Raw genomic sequence first — 20578 nt, forward strand, 5'->3', positions numbered from 1 at the left:
AGTTCTTGCTCGAAAACCCTCCAATGTGGCTGAATTACAACAATTCTGCAAAGATGAGTGGGCCAAAATTCCTCCACTCATTGCAAGTTATCGCAAACACTTTATTGCAGTTGTTGCTGCTAAGGGTGGCCCAACCAGTTATTAGGTTTAGGGGGCAATCACTATTTCACACAGGGCCATGTAGGTTTGGATTTTGTTTTCCCTTAATAATAACAACCTTCATTTAAAAACTGCATTTTGTGTTTACTTGTGTTATCTTTGACTAATACTTAAATTTGTTTGATGATCTAAAACATTTAAGTGTGACAAACATGCAAAAAAAATAAGAAATCAGGAAGGCGGCAACCACTTTTTCACACCACTGTATGCATATTTACTGTGAGTGTACACTGAATGACTCAGACTCCTTTCAAACTAATTACTTCATTAAATTCCCCTAAACTTGGCAACATCCCTGGACTCAGCATATTTTTTTCATGCTGGGAAACAACTCATTAATTATAGGATGGGGAATGTGTTTTGCTACTTTGTAGTCATCACAAATTGATATAGAAGGTCCAGATGTAAACAGGAGGGGTGACTGTAAAACTTCTACTTCTTCCTGAACTGCATACTTGCTTCAGGCTTTGAACAAAGTCTTGCTTTTTTGATCCGGAACAAGTAACATTCTGACAATTTGTTGGTTTAAAGATTTGTTACATACAATGACACAAATGCAAAAACAAAATGCTTTACTCTATCACAATCAGCCAAGTTATATTATTATTATTAATATTACATTTTATTATTATTAATATCTGAAATCTTAGATGCTAATGTAGGGTCGAAGCAAGTAAAAAATAACTTGAACTTATGTGAAACTTCTTTGATGGTTTCAGCTATAAAATAAAGGAAACTGTGTCACTTGCAAATGATGTCACATGCTAGTAATTGGCAAGATTATGCTACTTGTTAAAGACATGGCAGAAGTATTATTTTTTCCATTACATCTATCAACCAAGATCCTGAGTCATTACCATAGGAACAAGAAGAATCTGCTATGAAATTCCACAGTACAGTAAGAAAATATTATCAATATCAGTGGTGTCTTCACTTTCCATTAAAGGACTAAGCAGAAAGTAGATATTCAAAATATATTACGTTTTACATAATTTCCAAATGTAGTGTACAATTATTGTACCCACAGTAGATCAAGAGCTAAGTCATAGGTTTAAAATAAACTATTGTATTCAACATAGCATGGGTCCTCCTGTAGTAAAGACTACAATACCATGATCAGACCTTCCTCCTTGATTTTACAACTCACTGGTTAAAGCTCGATGCTGAATTTGCTAGTTCTTTGACACACAGATAAATTAATACATTTTTAATTAACCATACTGTAGTTAATCATAGCTAAATAATCATTACACAATATTTGTCAGTATAGTAAAAAAGTCATACTGGTTTCCAGTGGAAGGTGAGGAAGAACCTTTGGGTGAAATCCAATGGAAAATGATTTAGTGCTATATTTTTAGTAATGATTTTCTTTAAAGTACAACTGGGGTCATCCAAAAATGACCATATGTGCACAGTCCAAAAAGGCTAAAAGTGAAGAGAGTTAAGCAGCTGCTGTAGCTAGCGAAACAGAACCAAATATTTGTCAGTTGACGGAGGACCAAACCAGGACCAACTTGTACTTGACAGGTGGTGAGAAATAAGACTCCAATTTCCCCACACAGGTGAAAGTTTGCTTTCTTATGCATTGCGACTTGCAAAATTGGAAGCTGTTTCATCTCAGGGTGAGATTATTTTGGATTCATAGATATTACTGAACACATCGGTAAGGAGGCAATTTGCCCATTATTTCTACAGATGGTTCACTGCAAGTTGAAAGGAATCACATTATCACACAGACAAACACATGAAACCAAGAAGCACAAAGCTATAAAGCAAGAGATTAGGGTCCACACAGGCAGACCAGAGTATTTGCTGAGTTTTTTCAATAAAAGTGACTGAAAACTATTTTCAGACCGTGATAGCAAAAACATCCCTGTACAATATCTGAAAAACACATCTTGTGCACCTGAAGACAGATAAACATTGAAATAGAGGCTAATACACATTAAAAAGGCCACTAAGATGTCCTGAAAGCACATGCTCTAGCAAAGCAGAATGCAATTAACTTACATTCATATGTGGTACAGCAATTAAGCAATCTTTTATCTCTGAAGTTAATGGAAATACTTGAAAGTTTCCAAGGCAAAAGGACAATGGCCAATTACTACATTTCATAAAATGAAACATCACTTAGCTATCAGTGTCTAAAACCAAACCTCAGTTTTCCTTCAACATGGTATGCCAAGCATTCTTGCACATTCAGCTCCATAGTCTTTGTGCTGTATTATACAGTGATAATGAGATATTAAGCCATATCTCATTAAGATAAAGGAAGAAAAATGTCTCTTGGGGTCAGAGGGTAATCCCTGGTTATTGTGTCCTGGCCACAGTGCCAGGCAATTAAGCAAGAGAAAATGAGGACCTAAGGAGCACTGTGAGCTTATTAAAATCCTGAGGTTGATAATGGGGGGGAATATGGGTAGAACAGGGTATCACAGAAAAGCAGCCATTAAAGTATGAAATAGCCTTTTGTGTGATATTTTAGATAGTTTTTTTAGGGTTGGTTTGCTCCGGTGAAATGTTTGCAAGTTGTATTTCATCCTGAGCCATTAAGTAAAAAAACAAGGCAAGGAATAGTAACCTGCAGGATTTAAGAAAAAATCAGGCTTCTAACTTCAGGTATCTACTCTTACGTCAAGAAAAAAACATATGCCAGCTTTGCAATGAAGCCAGTTCCCTTGCGCATTAAATACGAAACAAATAAAGTACGAGTGCCTCATGCCAGAACTGAACCACTAACTTGATGCTTGCCAGCACCATCCTCCAACCAATTATGATGTATTATGAGAGGTACTTGGCTATCAGAGAAGCCAGAAGATCTGCCCTGTCTCAATGAGTTGTAACATTTCCAGGCACACACAGGCCATTGATTAGAAGGGCTCAACTCACAGCCTGCAGTCTATCAGCGCTCAGGGACCGGTAATCAATTCTCTAATGCCGTTTGAGCCTATTCACTGCAGCTATGATCCACTCCTCACTGTGCAGATACAACTGCCCACGTATGCAGACATGTGTGGATGTAGCCCCGTCTGTAACCAAATACACACCAAATATAACCCAGATGGCCATCGTAAAAGCATAGGACAACTCCCAAATATTAACTTACCAAGTGTAGCAATGACAGGGCACTGTCATGTAATGGCATTATCAAAATGAGTGCAGCTCTCCTGAGGCAGACTTTGGTTCCTGATTACCTAGCAGCGGTGGACCCTGTTCATGGCCAAATCTGATCAGCATAGCACCAGACACAGGCATGGTTGGTCAGGAACTCAGCCTTGAGGCCTCTTATCTCTACCGACAGGCCGTTGGGTCTTTATGGGCAATGATGTCCTCCTAGGAATTAATTTGATTGAGCTCTGTTGGAAGATTATGCTCTAGTAAAACGGCTGAAAGGAAAGGTGGGGCCCTAACTTCCTTTCTGTGCTGCTTGCATCAGATGGAATTACGTTGTGAGACCTTGTACAGATCAGGGAGAGGGACTGAATCTCTGAATATTCGCTTCAGGCAGGCTATCTGCTGAAATTGACTGACCTGTAATAACTTATATTGTCTCTAAGAAACTTTATAAACAAGATCATTTAACAGTCAAACAAATGTGTGTAATAGGAACCATGCAGCCTCAGTCCTAAATTACAACAATATTAGGCGTAATGTTATCATTGCTTCCACATCATCTTCCTTCCAAGCATTCATAATGTAAGTCCATGTAATGAAAATGTAAAGTCCAAATACTTTCAAGGCAAAATGAGGCTTTCTAAAGACTTTCTAGCAAGTTGTATCATCTATAGACTAATTACTCAAAGGCATTTAACATAGTCACTAATGACACTTACTGGTGAAAATATTGTAGAGGAGCTAATCATAAAATTTAATTATGTGCCGATGCAACAGAGCAAACATTACTGACATAGTAGCACAGTGAGCTACTGCTGTAACCAGTAAGGCGTCGTATGATATTTAGTGGTGGAAAGTAACTGAATTTACAGTAAAATTTGGATATACTTGTACTTTACTTGAGTATTTCCATTTCATGCTACTTCTACTCCACTTGAGTCCAAAGGGAAATATTGTACTTTTTACTCCACTACATTTATCTGACAACAAAAGTTACTGGTCACTTTACAGATTAAGATAAAAAACATAGGATGAGTTTGTAAAATATGATACATTGGTACTAGATTAAAATACCTAAAAGTATTTAGAATAGTTAGAAATAAGCTCAAACTCAACCTCAAATACAACAGTGTAATGCTACTTACACATTAATGCATCGGTAATAATAATCCAATACTATAATAGTATAACAATTACAAGGGCCTTTGTTCTGAATTATGAGTACTTTTACTTTTGATATGTTTGCTAATAAAACTTACTTTTATTTTACTTATGTGACATTTTTAATACAGGACTTTAACTTGTAATTTTTATATTACAGTGTTGCTACTTTTACTCAAGTAAAGGGTCTGAATACTTCCTCCACTGATTATATCACTCCAATTATTATTATCTCTGTGGATAGGTTTGCTGTTAGTTGTAATCAATACATTTTCAAATATATATATATAATATTATTTAAAATGCTTGAAAATGAGCAAATAATGCACATTTATGTTTAGGGCTATTCGAAGAAAATTTGCAAGAAAAAATGGAAGACTGAAGGAAAAGGGAAACATTTGTGTGTGAGGTTCTTATGTGACACATGATCTATAACACAAAACTAAAGTAAAACGATGATGTGATTCTTCAGAAAATGATAGAAGCCTTGACACAGAGTTTCAGCAGAAACTGGCATACACACTTGACTGCATATGTGTGTGTGTGTGTGTGCGTGCGTGCGTGTGTGCGTGTGTGTGTGTGCGTGCGTGCATGTGTGTGTGTTAAGTTAACCAACATAACTGAAGAGTTTGTAAGGATCAAAACTTATTTAGTGTGTTTTCAACTGTTTATAATTTAAAACACAGGCATGTTTACAAAGGTAAACAAACCTTTAACAGCATCTGAATACATTAATAACTTAATTATTAGTTTTTGTCTAGTTTTCCTTCCTGCACTATAAGACCTGTTAGTCAATTTAGGAGTGATAGCTTCAGATCCTGTGCTTAGAATTCTGACCTTTGTGTTTACATTTGTATTTGGGCTATTAAGTAAACGCAAAGCTCCAAAATTGCCACAACTGTTTGTCATTAAAAATCCAGAAGAGGAAAACACTTACTTTGGTGTCTGTGTGTCATCCAAGCGGTTCCCCAGCTGGAACTCGTGGGATTTGCTGCGGTGCAGTGCGGTGAAGCCCGGCAGCAGATGGATGAGCTTGCGGCTCGGCGGAGGTGGCGTTCCTGGGGCCTTCACTTTGTTCCTTCGCCGCATGGGGGGAGTGCCAGGCGGGGTCATGGTGTTGACCACCAAGGGAGTCCGAGGAGGTGTATGGCCAAAATGCCTCTGGCGGGGTGATGGGGGCAGGGAGCGATGACCAGAGTCCAAGGGATTGAAGAGCCCTGTGGCGGGGCTGTCGACGGTCAGTCGATCGGCATATAAAGGGGGGGCCAGGGCCTGGGGGCTGTGGCACATGTGCTGGTTGTACTTGGACTGGACTTTGGGGCTTTGGGAGAGCTGGAACCGGATCCACTGACTGGCCTCTGGCTGGCACACCGGAGTGTTTTCTTTGCCCGATTCAGAGGTGGGCCACTGGATGGACCAATCCTGCTTCGCCTGGCTCCCTGTTGGAAGAGGACAGAGATAGAGACTGATTTAACACCAACACACAATGCATGTTAGAGGGTTCACACTAATTACAAAAGAATTATCTGTTGTGGTCTCTAGCTATGCAAATAGTTTTGGTATAATTTGCCCAGGGTTTGAGATATCTGTCTGTTTTCTGCCTCAAAACTTATACAATGGAGGTAAATTGAATTTTGTTAATGTTGAGCTTTTTAAAAAAGCCGTTTGAAAAACTAAATAGCAATATTTCCAGAAACAATGTCCCCCTTACTCTGGATAATCCATAGACCTCATAATTTTCATTGGACCTACTTTCTACTGAAGGATTAGTCCCTATGAAAACTGTTGAAATCATGTTCTTATGTAAAAAGGCAGCACTGAGAGCACCTCCACTGTAGAAATCTCAGGGGCAGATATCTCAAAACCAGAGTAAATCAAACAAAAACTATCTGCTTGTCTAGACACCACTTGGGGTGAGAGAGAAAATATGTTTTTTTAATATGTTTATTATTGTGTAATATAGTGTATCACGTTCAACTAAGGTTCCTGTTATGCACTTAATACTAAAACATCCATTAGCTCTACTTGATTGCGGCAGTAAGAGTAATCCTGGCAGCAGGCAGACATTTACAAATGTGCTCAATTTGGGTAATGAAGAATTAACGTTGCTGTCATCTGATGTGAACATATTAGTAGAGCAGTGTTGTTCAAATATGCTGATGTGGAGCAAATTAGCATGAATGGATGGAGCACGTGAGTGACACAAATGGAAGAGTGCATCAAAACAGAACAGGGCAAAGCTGCATGAGTCATGACACAAGACGACTTCTACCGAAACTAAACTTTCTGTGAATGAGAAACAAAAAGCAACAGAGGCAAAATAGTTAACGGCGAGCAGCCAAAATGAGTGTTTTTGAGCTCAGATGACAATACTTTACCTCCGTTAGTGTGCAATTTATCCTCCTCAAGTTGTTCTTCAGAAAGAAACAAACAAAGAATGTGTTTATTGATCTGGCAGAGACACAGTTGAAATAGTCTGCAGTATTCTACTTGTCTTTCCATCTGCAGTTATGCATAGCCAAAAGGCTGTTCAGCAAAACAAAACATGATGTTGATAGAATTGAACCTGGGTACATCTCAACAGACGCAGTATCTCATGCATGACTGAGTCTGGGCAAAATTGACCTCACAGTCTTCAAAACCTGCTATTGACCACTGAGCTGCTTTTAATGCAAATTTTTGTCAACAACCTTACACGTTTTTCTTTTCTTGTTTTGTGTCATTATTTTTCTTCCCTATGACATTGTCTCTAAGGAACTATGAGCATCAAAAACACAAACTTCAAACACAATATCAACACCAGCAACATCAAATGAACCATGAAAAATATCTCCCATAAAAGGTCCCGGTGGAATTACAAAACTTGATGGAAAAAAAGCCTGCAGCCTTTCCTATTCTGTAATGTTATGAAGAAGAGGTCGCAAGGAACGATGAGTTGTGGGAAGAGACGGCTGCAAAGACACAAGGGACATAATATATAGGAATTTTTTAAGGCTGTCATTTTCTTTTTTTAAATATATTTTAATCATCTTGACAGTGGGCTCTTAAATTTCTTGTTAAAGTCCCCCCCCAAAAACCCACTCAGTGTTGAGACTCTGCAAGTTTTCATTCACCAAAGATTATGTTTAGCACTACTGAAATATACCATTTAGTTTTAACAGAAACAGTGGTGCAGTTAATCTCAGAAGAGTTATTATGGCTGCAAATGAATGTAGTTCTGTGTGTCTTCTTCGAGTAATTCTCAGAGAACCTTAAAAGCAAAGGTTAAAATGTGTGTTTAATAGAACAAAAAGATCTCCATCGTGCGTTGATGGCTGTTTGGAACACTATATTGTTTAAACATGTCACATTGAGTTTCCCCTTGAATAGAATTGCAAAGTGGGAGGACTTTCAGCTTCCTTGGTTCCTGAAGTATAAGTCCAGTTAATTCCAGTTGAAGCACTTGGGCATTAAACTCTCCTGGTTGAATCATAAGTACAAATGATGATCAGATGAGTCAGGAAATATCAGGGGTTTGTTTTATAAAGTAAAAGGGCTAAGGCTACAGTATACACCCAACATTTAGGGAGAGAAGTTCCAATCATCAAGCTTAAAATTCTGTTGCATGCACTGCTAACGGCAAAAAGAAGCTAAAGACAACACTTTGTAGAACCCTGATGATACTTTAAGCTGGTAAAAGCTGAAGGAATCAACATTTTTGTATTAACAATGGGTCAAATGACTACATGACAGGCTTCTGTCAGCTGCCGAAGCTCATGGGTATTGTAGAATTTAAAGCCATCTGCCATACCAAGCTGACAAAAACTCCACCAATTTTACACATCGAAGTCCGTTTACATGACTTGGGGACTTTTGCATAAACCCTTTTGCGGCTTTTTTTTTTTAAGTATCCGTCATGAGTCCAACAATGTTATAAAAGTCCAATCTGTGGAGTACTCTTTCAAACTATACAGGAGACTCCCATGTGAGAACATTGAAAATATCAACTTTCAAATGGGAATTTCCAGTTGTAAAAATACTTCCAGAATAAGCGACTACTCCGACTTTGTAACTCTAGTTTTACCTATGACACATCCACCAGACAGGAGCAAACACATGTCAAAGGCTATCGAAAAATGTAACACAAACATAACATTACAGTAAACCAAATTATGTAATTGCTTAGTTCCTGCTCTCTGACTGAAGTTTTCCAACCAGTGAATCACTGAACCTGGTGACAGTAAGCTTTGGTTGTCATGGAAACCTGCTGGTTTTCAGCACTGCATGGCACATGGTTATCTATCCCCTGCACATAATATGTTTCTGTGAAGAGTCAAAGTACAAAATGTGAAATGGAAAGCTTACTTTTGTAGACATGCAGTCAAATTAATAGTATTAGCTGTCATTTTTTTAATATTGATTTATGTTCCAGAAATACATACCATCTGCAAGGATTGATTAGTCTCACGAATATACACCCTATTGACAGCTGTGATTCACACCCATGGATATTAGTCAGTAGGGTTCTCTCGAGTGAAGCTGTCGCTGCTGCTCTGCCCTCAGTGGGGCTGCCTGAGGACCACACTCACACTTATGCCTGGACCCACATTAAGAGGCCCACATCTCAACCCTAAAAACCCCTTCAGAAAGACATCAAGATGCAGAAAGGACGAGTGGGCCCAAAAGAGTGCTCATCCACAAATGTAGGGAAAGATGAGGGGGATGCTCAATCAAGCCTCCTTTATTAGCAGGAATAAAACCACAACGGGACACTCAGAAAAGTAAAAGTTCAGCTTGACCCCACATGAACGACTAAAACTAATCAACGGCCGCTGAAGAGTTCACACCACTGAGGCTGAGATTACAGATGGGAGGCAACAGAAGGCTGATTGCTTTTGGTCAGGTCTAGAGGTGTTTAATACCTGACACATGATGTGCCAATTTGTACTGTCCATTTAAAAATTAGTTCCTTGCAAAATCTGACAAGATAGCTTTTGGAAATGTCGACCAATCACTTTTGATTTAAATTATGAGCTTCCCTTTGGTAATTATATTCTTGCATGAGGCAACCTCACTTTAAAAATGCTTTTGACAGTGCTTATCAAGCTGATACCCAAGTGAAATTTCTCTGCAAGTGAAGCAATGAACTTGAATCACATTCATGCAACTGTTGCTTCAAGTAATGAGTCAATTCATCAAGCGCACAGTATCTTAGCAACTGCTTCAGCAAAATAGTAACAGGACTTAACTTGAATTTCTTGTTTCACATGATCTCACCTAAGCAAAAGCCTCAGGCAAACGAAAAAAGCTTGCTGCTAAATGAGATGAAGAACACAGGCTGAGCATAACTCTGATAACTGTGATTTATGTTCATTTGTGTGGTTTGTGCTTGTTAGAGAGTAAGTTTTAGAAGTTGCTTTTCATGGAGAGCTTTGATAAAAAAAGTGTATTGGCTACTCTGCTCCTGAATTCACATTACAATATTGCTTTTCTTTTACTTTATTGCTGCTTTTCTTTGAGATGCATTAAGTAATATTTAAACTGTATCATAGTGCAAAATGATCATAAGACATTTGCAAGCACTTTTCATTTTCAACTGTACAAAAAATGATGATGGTGCTATGAGCAAGCAATCAATGTCACATTCTCCAGCCAAATCATAAAATGGTATAAATGTGCATCTTGAAATATTACCTCTTGACTGGACATTTCTGCTAGATGTCTGCTCTAATTAGCTGGATTACTGCCTCTAATATGAAAATGTGACTTGAAAAGAAGGACTGGTGAACCTGAAGGAGCTGGATGTGAAACACTCTATGAAAAGACTCAGACATGAAAAATAACTTTGAAGATCTGGTGTCCAGTGAGATTTGCATTTGTGTCTTCAGTTGTACAGAAAACTCTTAACACTATATATATATATATGACTTTAATGTTTTTGTTAGATACTATAAGATACTGTTAGATACTAAATCATGAATTAAAGGAACATTGTGACATTTTGGGGGAATATACTTCTGTGCTTTCTTGCCTGAACATTAGATTAGAAGATTAAAACCACTCTCATGTTTGTGCTAGAGGTGGAAATCACAAATCACTTTGCTAATTTGCTAATCAGTTTGTTCAGTTCGGTACTGGCTCAAGCTTCACACTTCCTGAAAACTTGGCCTCAAACCTTTAAGTGGCTATAATCAATGTTTTTATATGTTTGTACATGAAAGGTGTTACTTGTAGTGACAAACCAACAGGGAAATGTCACCCAATTTAGCAGTTCCTCTCAGCTCTTCGGAGCATTAAAACCTTTTTTCGGCTAACTGTTTTGGTTTTCTGGCCTGCAGCTTTACTGGTCCACTCGCTCACTCCTCTCTCCTTGTTTCCAGATGCAACAGGCAGCTGTTTTCAAGCTCTAAAAACAGATTGTAGGCTACCTGCCCAAACATCGACTGACACAGCATCTAGCTGGTGAACACAGTGGATAGCTAAAGAGCCAGATATTTCATTCAGAAGTTGGTGGGGAGCAAAACAGAGCTAAAATGACTGAGTGAATATTGGACTTACATGCATCAAGTGGACAGAAACACAACTCCAAATGAATGATAATGATAATGTTGTTTCATGTCTGCTGGATGTGTGAATAGGCTAGCTTAACTGTTTGCCAAACATCTAACCAAACAACCTACCAACTGTTATCTGAGTCTGACTCAAATGTTGCTAAATCCTGATTGGTGTACGGATGTACTTGACATCACAGTTTTCTAAAATCAGCCCCACCTACTTCAAACCAGTGAGAAGAGCATCGAGAAATAAAGTGTGTTCGTGTAGAATCCTATAATTTATAGTAAAAAGCTGATTGAGGAAATTAGTTTTCAGGGTCTCTACTACAAAGATATAAGAGTTGTATCAATCTTTTCAGCTCCAAATAAAAAAAAAAGTGAATAAATGTATTTCCCAAAATGTCAAACCCTTCCTTAAACAAATCCTCATACACCAATTTTTCTTCCTATGTATTAGAAAATGCTGGTCGCATTTATGCATAACTTCAGATGTAATTTTAGAGCCACATCATCAATCTTCCATTCTCTCCTCTCACCTGAATAACACTGCATCTCCACATCAACTGTCGAGCCAAACAATGCACCGAGCATTTATGACTGCTTCTCCTCTGCAGTGATTAATGCAAATAGGACACACCAACACCATTAATGGGGCATTCTTAACATGCGGTGAGGCTTTGAGAAAGGCAGATAACAGCCTCATAATTGGACTAATTAACTCTAGATGTGTTGCTTCTTTGGGCTAAATGGCAGTGAAATGCCACTAGGACAGAGGCTATTTTATCTTACTGCTACTGTAAACAGGATTTGGCAAAAAGGGCAATGACTGTGTTCAATAGATGCAGTGTCCCTTTTTAATCTGGACTCTTTTAAGTTGAGGGTTTGTGGACGTTCTTGCAGTGTAATCAGTGGGACTCAAAGTTAGAGTCAGCTAATTAGTTAACATCCAATAAGGACCACCCAGGGGTGTTCAGGAAGATGGGTGTTGGGGGTTCGGTCAATGCTTCTTCTGCTCGTTTTCCTTCCCTGTTGCATCTGCTCTTTTCTTCTCAACATGACTACGTTTCTTCTGCGCCTCCTGTCGCCATTGACTCTTTCTCACCCTAATTTTCTCTCATGTTATTCCACGTCCTTCTTCCCCCACATGCCTCCTTCACTTTCCTTTCCTCTCCTCCAATCTCCTCTCTTGCATATTCTGTGCCTCCCTCTCCTCCGCCTTTCTTCATCTCTTTTTCTTGCTGATGGCATTTGAAGCCAATTAGGTGTTTGTAAGCATGTGAAGCTGTCTCAGGGCATGGGGACATTCCTTTAAGCTATCAAAGATTACAGAGGAAAGTCACCGAGGCGACCTGTCGTTCTAAACAAATATCAACACTATTAGCCTGATCAACAGAAGAACTCATATTCAAGAAATTCTTCATGTGAAAATGTTTGTATGAGTGTGTGTGTGTGTCTCTGTGTGTGTGTGTGGACTTGTCTAGAGGGGCTGGCTGGATAATGTGTGTATATTGCGGCACAAAGGACCGACCGGCTGCCTCCGAATTGTATGACTCATCCTCATTGCAACTCGTGGACTGCAATCCCAAGAGCCTGTAGTGAAAAATTCTATTAACTTGCATTAGTTTCCTTCCTCCACCATTACACCGCAGAGCAACATACATTCACTTATCATGTTCTCTGTTTATCTGGTTATGTGATGTATAAACTGCCAAGATTGTAAAGTATATGAATATCCATGTCTGCCAATTTTAACATAATTCCTGATGACTCATTAACTGGAGCAACATATTTTCTTTGAAAAAACATAAATCTGTAAATCCTTTTCTGTGCTCTCATTCATAACGCTTGAATATATTTGTACTTTTGCAACAACCTCCAGATTTTTAAGAGAAAAATATAACACTTTATAAAGACACAAGATGTAAGAACATCCTCCGCTTCTTGCTTAGCAGTGTTCTAAATAAGTTCTAAATGCTCTCATGGGGCTGTTTAACCCTTCAAAAGCACATACACGTCTTCTGCTCTTGCATATATACATGCTGACGCAGGTACTCGCACAATCCCATACACACACACACACACAGATGTGCAAATGTGGTAATGATTCGAAGCTATGACATATCTCCCTCTCTGAGCTCCATCTGGGTAAGAATATGAAAAGCTGTGCTGCACACCCTGTATTTCTCTCGGCTGAAAGTGCCTCTCACCGCTCTGTGTGGGGGTTGTGGTGTTGCTGTGGTGCATTCACACATCTTTAGCCAGTCCCCCCTGTTAGAGAACCCATTAGTGGCTCTGTGTGGCCAGACCCTGCCTTTGGAGAGCCAGAGAGAGGAGGGAGGGGAGTACGGTTGAGGAAATGGGCAAAGAAGAGAGGCAGATGATAAACAATAAGCAGGAAGACAAGGAAAAGACAGGAAAAAGAGGCAGACAGCAAAGAAATGAAACAAACACAGTACAGACCTTCATGGTAAATTCTGAAAAGTAGGAGATTTTTTTATGGCAGTTTCTTGTCCATACAAGATGTAACCCTTGATGCACGACTAATCTGTTTGACAAGTTTTTTTTACTAGCTTTTTCATGAGCTTTCAACCACATCTCGTGGTCTTTACCAGAGATGGAGTTGGCTTAGTGTGACCCATGTATGGAACTTTGGTGATGTGATAACAGGTGGTCATATATGGGGCAACATCATAACCCTTATCTCTGTTCAACGATGGTTTTTGGGGTCAGATGTAAATGGCCTCCATGATCTTTAACCCAGTCTATGCTAGCTAGGGCTGTCACTTTTTATTCGAAATTCATACCGCAGTTCTAACATGGGAAAAATGTAATATTCGATCTGTAATGATCTGTTTGAATTCAAAATTTGCAGTGTATAAGCGCACCAGGCCGTGCTTTGTACGCCACTGAGAGGGCTTTCCTGAATATGCACCCATTGCATGTCTTGTTGCCCTCTGAGTAAACTAGCCGTTCAAGTTTAAATTTATTCATTATTCTCACCCTAACCCATAAAAACATGAAAATCACATACTAATCAACCAACACTGATTACAAAACATAGTAAGTAACTGTGCTGTATGGATAATCATGGCAACAAATCAACAAAGTAATGGGAGAAAGCATTTAACACCATGGATGGAAAAAGCAGCAGCAGAGGCACTGAGAATGAACAGAGCAATGTCAATTCTACAATGAAGTTAAGAATTAGGCTATGTGGGTTGTGGTTAAATTAAGTTGAACGAATGACACGTTAGGTCTGATTTGTTCAAACTTGATTTTTTTTTTTAATAACTGACAGCCCTACTCAATACTGTGACCGGTTTCGGTTCGATGAAAAGAGTGGATGATAAGGATCCTGAGCAAGAATCCCCTCCTGACCAGAACAGACACTGCTAAAACAACAGGGACCACCAGAAACATCCTAGTGACACCAGAGTCACAAAAGGTCAGCACTTTACCACCTTAGGATCTTTGTTGCTACACCCTAAAGACAGGAACTGCCCAATGAGGAAAACTGGAGTGGCGTATGACATCTCATGCAACAGCTGTAGGGAACACTACATACATCAACAGCAAGGGCCCTAGACAGAGACTGAATGAGCAGGAGACAGACAACATAATCTGTCTGTGAACACCAGACCAAAATCAAAACCAGTCAGAGCATCGACTGGGATCAATCCAGTGAAGAAGATGAAATGCAGTTGAAAGCTCCAGAAAATACTAGCTGACCTTGAATTAAGAAAAAATAATAATTTCTCTTCACACCACTGTTTCCAAGGTCAAGAATGAACTTTCATGCTCAACTGTTAGAAATTAAATGTTGATTCTAAAAAAAAAAAGAAGGAACTGTTAGACGGCTGGAAAGCAGTAAATAATTTTCCAGCAAATTCAACAGCTGCTACAGGAAGGAACTGTCGTTAGCTAAATCGTTCATACAGCGTTTCTCTATTTCAGGTCAGTAGTGAGAGGGCAACGGGTTGGGGGCTTCAGGAAGAAAACATTTAGCAGCTGGACAAATCTCTTCCGTCGCAGCTTCTTCTGTTTAGAAGCCTGTGTTATAGTTGTAGCAGGCAGGGGTCTGGGACTCAGGTAACAGTCAAGAATATACTTTCACGATTAATACCAATAGAATTTAGAATCTATTTTTTCCCTTTATGTTTTGACTTTCTTATTGAATTGAGATATCAATCACTTTAGGGACATTAGTTCTTTCACTTTATTATTGTTAGGTCTCACTGAACTCTCATTTACGACAGTTTTTCTCAGATGAATGATATAAGATTTAGTCACATCCAAATTGGACTTTTTCGCACTCATTCTGATTAGAAAAAAATATCTACGTCAGGTGCAAGGGGGAAAAAATCGAAATTGGGCCATTTTTTTAGATGCAGTGTGAACATGAGCCAAAGTCCTAGACAGTGACGGCAAAAGAGAGTCAGTCTCCAGAGACGCCTGAAGCCTGACTGGTCCGAACCCAGCTGGACTGAGGCATGGGGGGCTGGGACCGCCTGACGAACTTTGCCAGGGGACGTCTGCCTGCCTGTATGTCTGTCATTTTGGACAACATCCGCCTCCATCCCCAATTAAGCCAATGAGACAGAAAGATAGGAAGGAAGTTGGAGAAGCACACAGGAAGGTGAGCAACGCCAGCAGTCTGACAAACTAGCACATGGACCAACAGAGAGGTGTGAATATTTCAAGAGGACAGCTGAGTACCCGCAGAATCACAAAGAGCCTGGTTTTATGGTTATGCTGTAGAAAACCTGTTTGTCTGAATCCTTATTTATTATATTTTTTTTTAAATGCTTTGAAGACCAGCCAATTTAAACCTGCTCTAATAAAACACTCTTTTAATAAAGCACAGTTTTGTTGAGGGCACTTTGAAGAAAAACTATTCAAGTTAATTTGCTTAATTATTCAGCAGAGCCTTCCGTCTGAAAGGACATCTGTTACAGAACAGTGTGTCTGTGCATGTTGTTGATTGTGAGTGCGTGTGTATGTGTGTGTGTGTGTGTTTGAGTGGGAGTAGAGTAGAAACAGATATGTTATCAAACGGGTTTACAAAAGGTTGTTACTAAACCTAACATCCCAGTTTTAGTGATGATCTACTGCCCCCTTCTGGTTCATTTGTATCATTGCAAAAGCTTTGACCTCACAGACAGAAAACACAGTGCGGTCTGTAACGCCACCTGGTGTGCAACCATGAAACAAAAGAAATGCATTCATGGCATCCCAGCAGATGCCGTAGCAAGTCCCCACTGTTTGTAAAAGCCACTTTTTGAAACAAAATACAACAAAGACTGGGTGACTACCTTTGAATTAATCCTCTGGAACACAATGATAGAAAAACAAAGATCTTACACCAGTTACATTGTGAGACAGGCAATCTCTACAATTTAAAAATGTGGCTTTAAGCAACAAAATAGGAGAGAAAATGCCAATGTTTTTGGTCCTTAACTCATGTATGGCATCAAATATCCCCTGACCCAATAAAACAATTTCAGCCCCACCAACATAAGTTTCCTTGTTAAATGATTTGTAGAAACCCCACCATCATATGCACATATTTTAGTGACTCCTTCTATGACTCAGGAGGACTAATTACAGTGTTGGCGGTTCGATCCCCAGCTCCTCCTGTCTACATGTCAAAGTGTCCTTTGGCAAGACACTGAACCCCAAATTGCTCCCGATGGTTAGGCCAGCACCTTGCATGGTAGCTCGCTGCCATCAGTGTGTGAGTGTGAATGGGTAAATAAGAGTGAGTGTGTGTGAATGGGTAAAGTACTTTGGATAAAAGCACTATATAAATGCTGCCATTTACCATTGACTTTACCCATAATAATATGTTCCTTTGTGGACAACATTTACCAGTATATAAACCTCTGCATACAGAACATCAACAAAAGCAAATATTTAGATAGTTGCTTTTTTGTTGCCAAATGTGGTAAACTGAAGCTTTTACTGGCGTTATAATGTTACATTATCACTTAAGACTTCAGATCACTGTGTTTTAAGAAGCGGTAGCAGGAAGGTATTCCTACTGTATTTATGAGTTTCAGAGATACCAGCCATCCGAGTAGATAAAGTGGCAGATAAATGAGGTTTCATTCAGTTGTCTGTTACAGAATTTTCTTTTAAAAACGCAAATCGTAATCAGTAACTTGTTCTTCTTTTTTGCACTATAAACATGTGACTATTGTTTTTGTCAAGTACTGAGCTGTGAAAGAAAGTCCTTGTTACAGACAGAGGTTAAAAATCATGAATTAAAGGAAAAGTTTGACATTTGGGAAATTCCCTTTCTTGCCGAGAGTTAGACGAGAAGATCGATACCACTCCCATGTCTGTGCATTAAGAATGGCGCTAGAGCCAGGAGGTGATGAGCTTAACATGAAAACTGACAATGCACACAAGAAGCTTCAAATTCAGTTTAGGTCTGGATAATAAAGTACTGTAATGGTGAATAAATGCACTTTTGTAATTCGCCTAAAGCAATAGGTCAAACTAGTCACTGTGTAACATTATACCTGTGTTAATTACACTTTATAGATCAAAACACAGGCATCACTGCAGGATAATAGACTAATCCATACATTAAATGGTTCTGCACACCCACAGGTGTTTTCACTTGGCTGACTGGAGCTCTGCTAAGGCTGAATGTGGGTGGAGCCCTGATAAGATTTATGTGAGGTCACCAAAGTCCGTGTACTTATAAAATGTGTGTAAAGGTGTAACTTGCCCTGCATTAACCTCTATGTTCCCACCATCACCTGCCCTCCCCCGCCCACCTGCACACCTGTTCCCATTAGCCTTGCAGTATATATCGTATAGTCTAATGTGCTTGCTATACTTAGCGTTCCAGCCTTTTGCTCTGTCTTTTGGACTTCTGCCCCTTTGCCTGATCCCTCCGTTTGCCTTCTCTTCCAAGTCTGCCTGGTATTGATCTTTGCCTGTTTCTAATAACGAGTAAAGCTGAACTTTCTACCTGCCTGGTCTCTGAGTCATGCTTTTAGGTCCAAACCTGGTTTTACCAAGTCGTTACAAAGACAGGAAAGCAAGTTAAATTGATAAAACTGAGTTTGCTGACTTTTCCATGCCTTTTTGCGTCACATTAGTCATTAAGGATTTTTTTTTAATGATAACTGTTACAAATGACTACATGACATAGACATTTGAAGCAACACCCCATAAATGGGGACCTAAATTTAGACCTAAAAGCACAAAATGTTGGTGTCCTTTTTGATAGAAATTTATGTTTTGAGCAACATATCACTAAGCTTGTCCAATCATGTTTTTATCACCTCAGAAATATTGCAAAAATACGATCTATTTTAAATTTTAGTGATGCAGAAGCTGTTGTACATGCTTTTATCTCCTCACGCCTTGGTTAATGTAAATGTATAGCACTATACAGAACTCAGCTGCTCGGCTTTTAACCAGGACCGAGAGGTACGATCACATCACACCTGTTTTAGCCTCTTTACATTGGCTCCCTGTTTGTTTTAGGATTGATTTTAAGAACTTACTGATTACTTTTAAGGCTCTTCATGGCCTGGTTCCAGATTATATTTTAGACCTTTTAATCCCTTATGAACCTTTACGTAGTGTGAGATCTTCGGGCAGGGGTCTTCTGTCTGTTCCTGAGTCCAGAATGAAAACTAAGGGGGACGGAGCTTTTGCTATCAGGGCCCCGAGGCTCTGGAACAACCTGCCCGAATAAATTAGGTTGTCTGAGTCAGTGTCTTGAGAAGTCTCTTCTCAAAACGCATTTCTATCAGAAAGCATATCCTGATTTTACTGTACCTGAGCTGTCTGTTTATTTTATTGTTTTTCTGTTTTGTTTTTTATATATTTTATCATTCACTGTGATATTTTATTTCTCTCTCTGTGAAGCACTTTATCCTTTGTTTTGATAAGTGCTCTATAAATAAAGTTTTATTATTTTTATTATTATAAATCTTTTAAACTGCTATCAATAATTGCTGTAATGATGATTATAATAACATAATAGTGATGTATCCTTGGTGTCTTATTTCTGGAAAAAAGGAACTGTCTGGCACATAAGCAGTGATTCAGTTTAACTTACAGTTTATTAAGAATAAAGAGAAGAACTGAACCACTGTGGCTGAACATTTGAAGAAAACAGTGCCACCTACAGAAACTCAAACAGTACTGGGCACACTGAGTATTTAAGTAATTTCTAGGACTGGCAGTGGATTAACACCACAGCAAAAACTGACTTCCATTCCAACATCATTAAAATACATAACCCGCATCAAACCACAGATGATGACTGCTGTAAATTCTAGTCTTGTTTTTATAGTCCATAAACAAAGACATCAAACACATACACAATGGTTTTGGTGAGGGCGTGAATGAGGTGCTGCTCAATGCACACGTGTGCAGTCTCATTCAAAGATAATGTCAGATCACTGATAAACTTTTTTTTTGTGCCATGAGATAATAAAACTGCAACCTCTATGTATATTATAAGTATTAGTTCAGTATGTGGATGTATACATTATATTCTTAACAAAGCTTTCTTTCAAAACCTTTTAATATCTGCATCACTGGCACAAACACATTAATCTGGACACTATTTTTATTATATTATGATATATACTGTGGTAATATATATACTATATTTGTGATATGACATAATCATCTCATTGATGATTAGTGTCATATGTATGTAGGGTGTCACCTAATTCTCCTATCTCACCTATCATAGTATTTTACAAAATCAAAATCTAAATATCAAATCTAAATATGTTTTTTTATATTGTTTTCACCTTATATTCTTTATAATTAGGTTTAATTTGTTGTTTTACCTGGTTTGCATCAACATATGAGATTTGTTGGCCCTCAAAAGTAAAGAATTCATGTTGTTGGGAAATCAAACCCAGAGGGCAAGCAATAAGTGAGCACAGCTGTTGTGAAAAGGATTATGAGAATTATTATGAGAATTTAGTTGTTTATAACATTAAATAAGTTGCTATTAATTGCATACTGGTGGTCAACAAGTTTACAATGATGACAATTTAATTGCATCCCTAGTTTGAGTCTGGCCGGAGACCTTTGTTGCATGTCATCCCTCTCTGTCCTCTCATTTCCTGTCAGCTCTCTACTGTATACCGTCTAACAACAGCACAAAATGCCCCCCAAAAAAACTAAAATAAATTGCTCTTCAGCAGCTGGCTCTTAAGTCACAAATGTCAGAGTGTCCTTGAATGCACTAGAGAGAATTGTCCAAAATGGTCCCTGCTTCAAATTGTATTACCCTGCAACAATATATTTTTTAAATTATAAATAAGGGTAACTAAGTGTTCCCTATGGTGTATAATCAAGCAAGACACAAGATTTTAACATATTGTAGAAATGAATTGATGGCAATCAATGGCAGCCTGGAGGTAGGACAATCAATCAAGGAAATCAATCAAAAAACTTACGGCATGTTTTTGAAAAGTGTCAAAACAAATGTTAAATACTGTATACATGATTTTTATTTTAGGGTGAAACCACCAGAATGATCGTCAATTTTGTACCAATCATCTAGTTCGCCCTTTTTATATGTTACATTATTGATGGCATTAATTTTTGTAGAGAAATTGAGC

The 20578-nt window shown here is 38.6% G+C and overlaps 1 protein-coding gene across 5 annotated transcripts in view; it reads right to left on the bottom strand.

Annotated features, from left to right (window-relative positions):
- The window catches only part of ksr2 (kinase suppressor of ras 2), a 129747-nt gene that overhangs the window by 91230 nt on the left and 17939 nt on the right, over positions 1–20578 (bottom strand). For 4 of the 5 annotated variants that reach the window (XM_044196551.1, XM_044196550.1, XM_044196549.1 and 1 more), the window contains exons 4-5: positions 6813–6848; positions 5372–5873 (exon numbers count right to left, since the gene is read on the bottom strand). In XM_044196551.1, coding sequence (XP_044052486.1) covers positions 5372–5873; positions 6813–6848 — 538 coding nt within the window. The remainder of the gene's footprint in view (positions 1–5371; positions 5874–6812; positions 6849–20578) is intronic. The other variant, XM_044196552.1, reaches the window with a different exon arrangement.

The sequence above is a fragment of the Siniperca chuatsi genome, linkage group LG5 (assembly GCF_020085105.1).
Source record: "Siniperca chuatsi isolate FFG_IHB_CAS linkage group LG5, ASM2008510v1, whole genome shotgun sequence".
NCBI lineage: Eukaryota > Metazoa > Chordata > Actinopteri > Centrarchiformes > Sinipercidae > Siniperca > Siniperca chuatsi.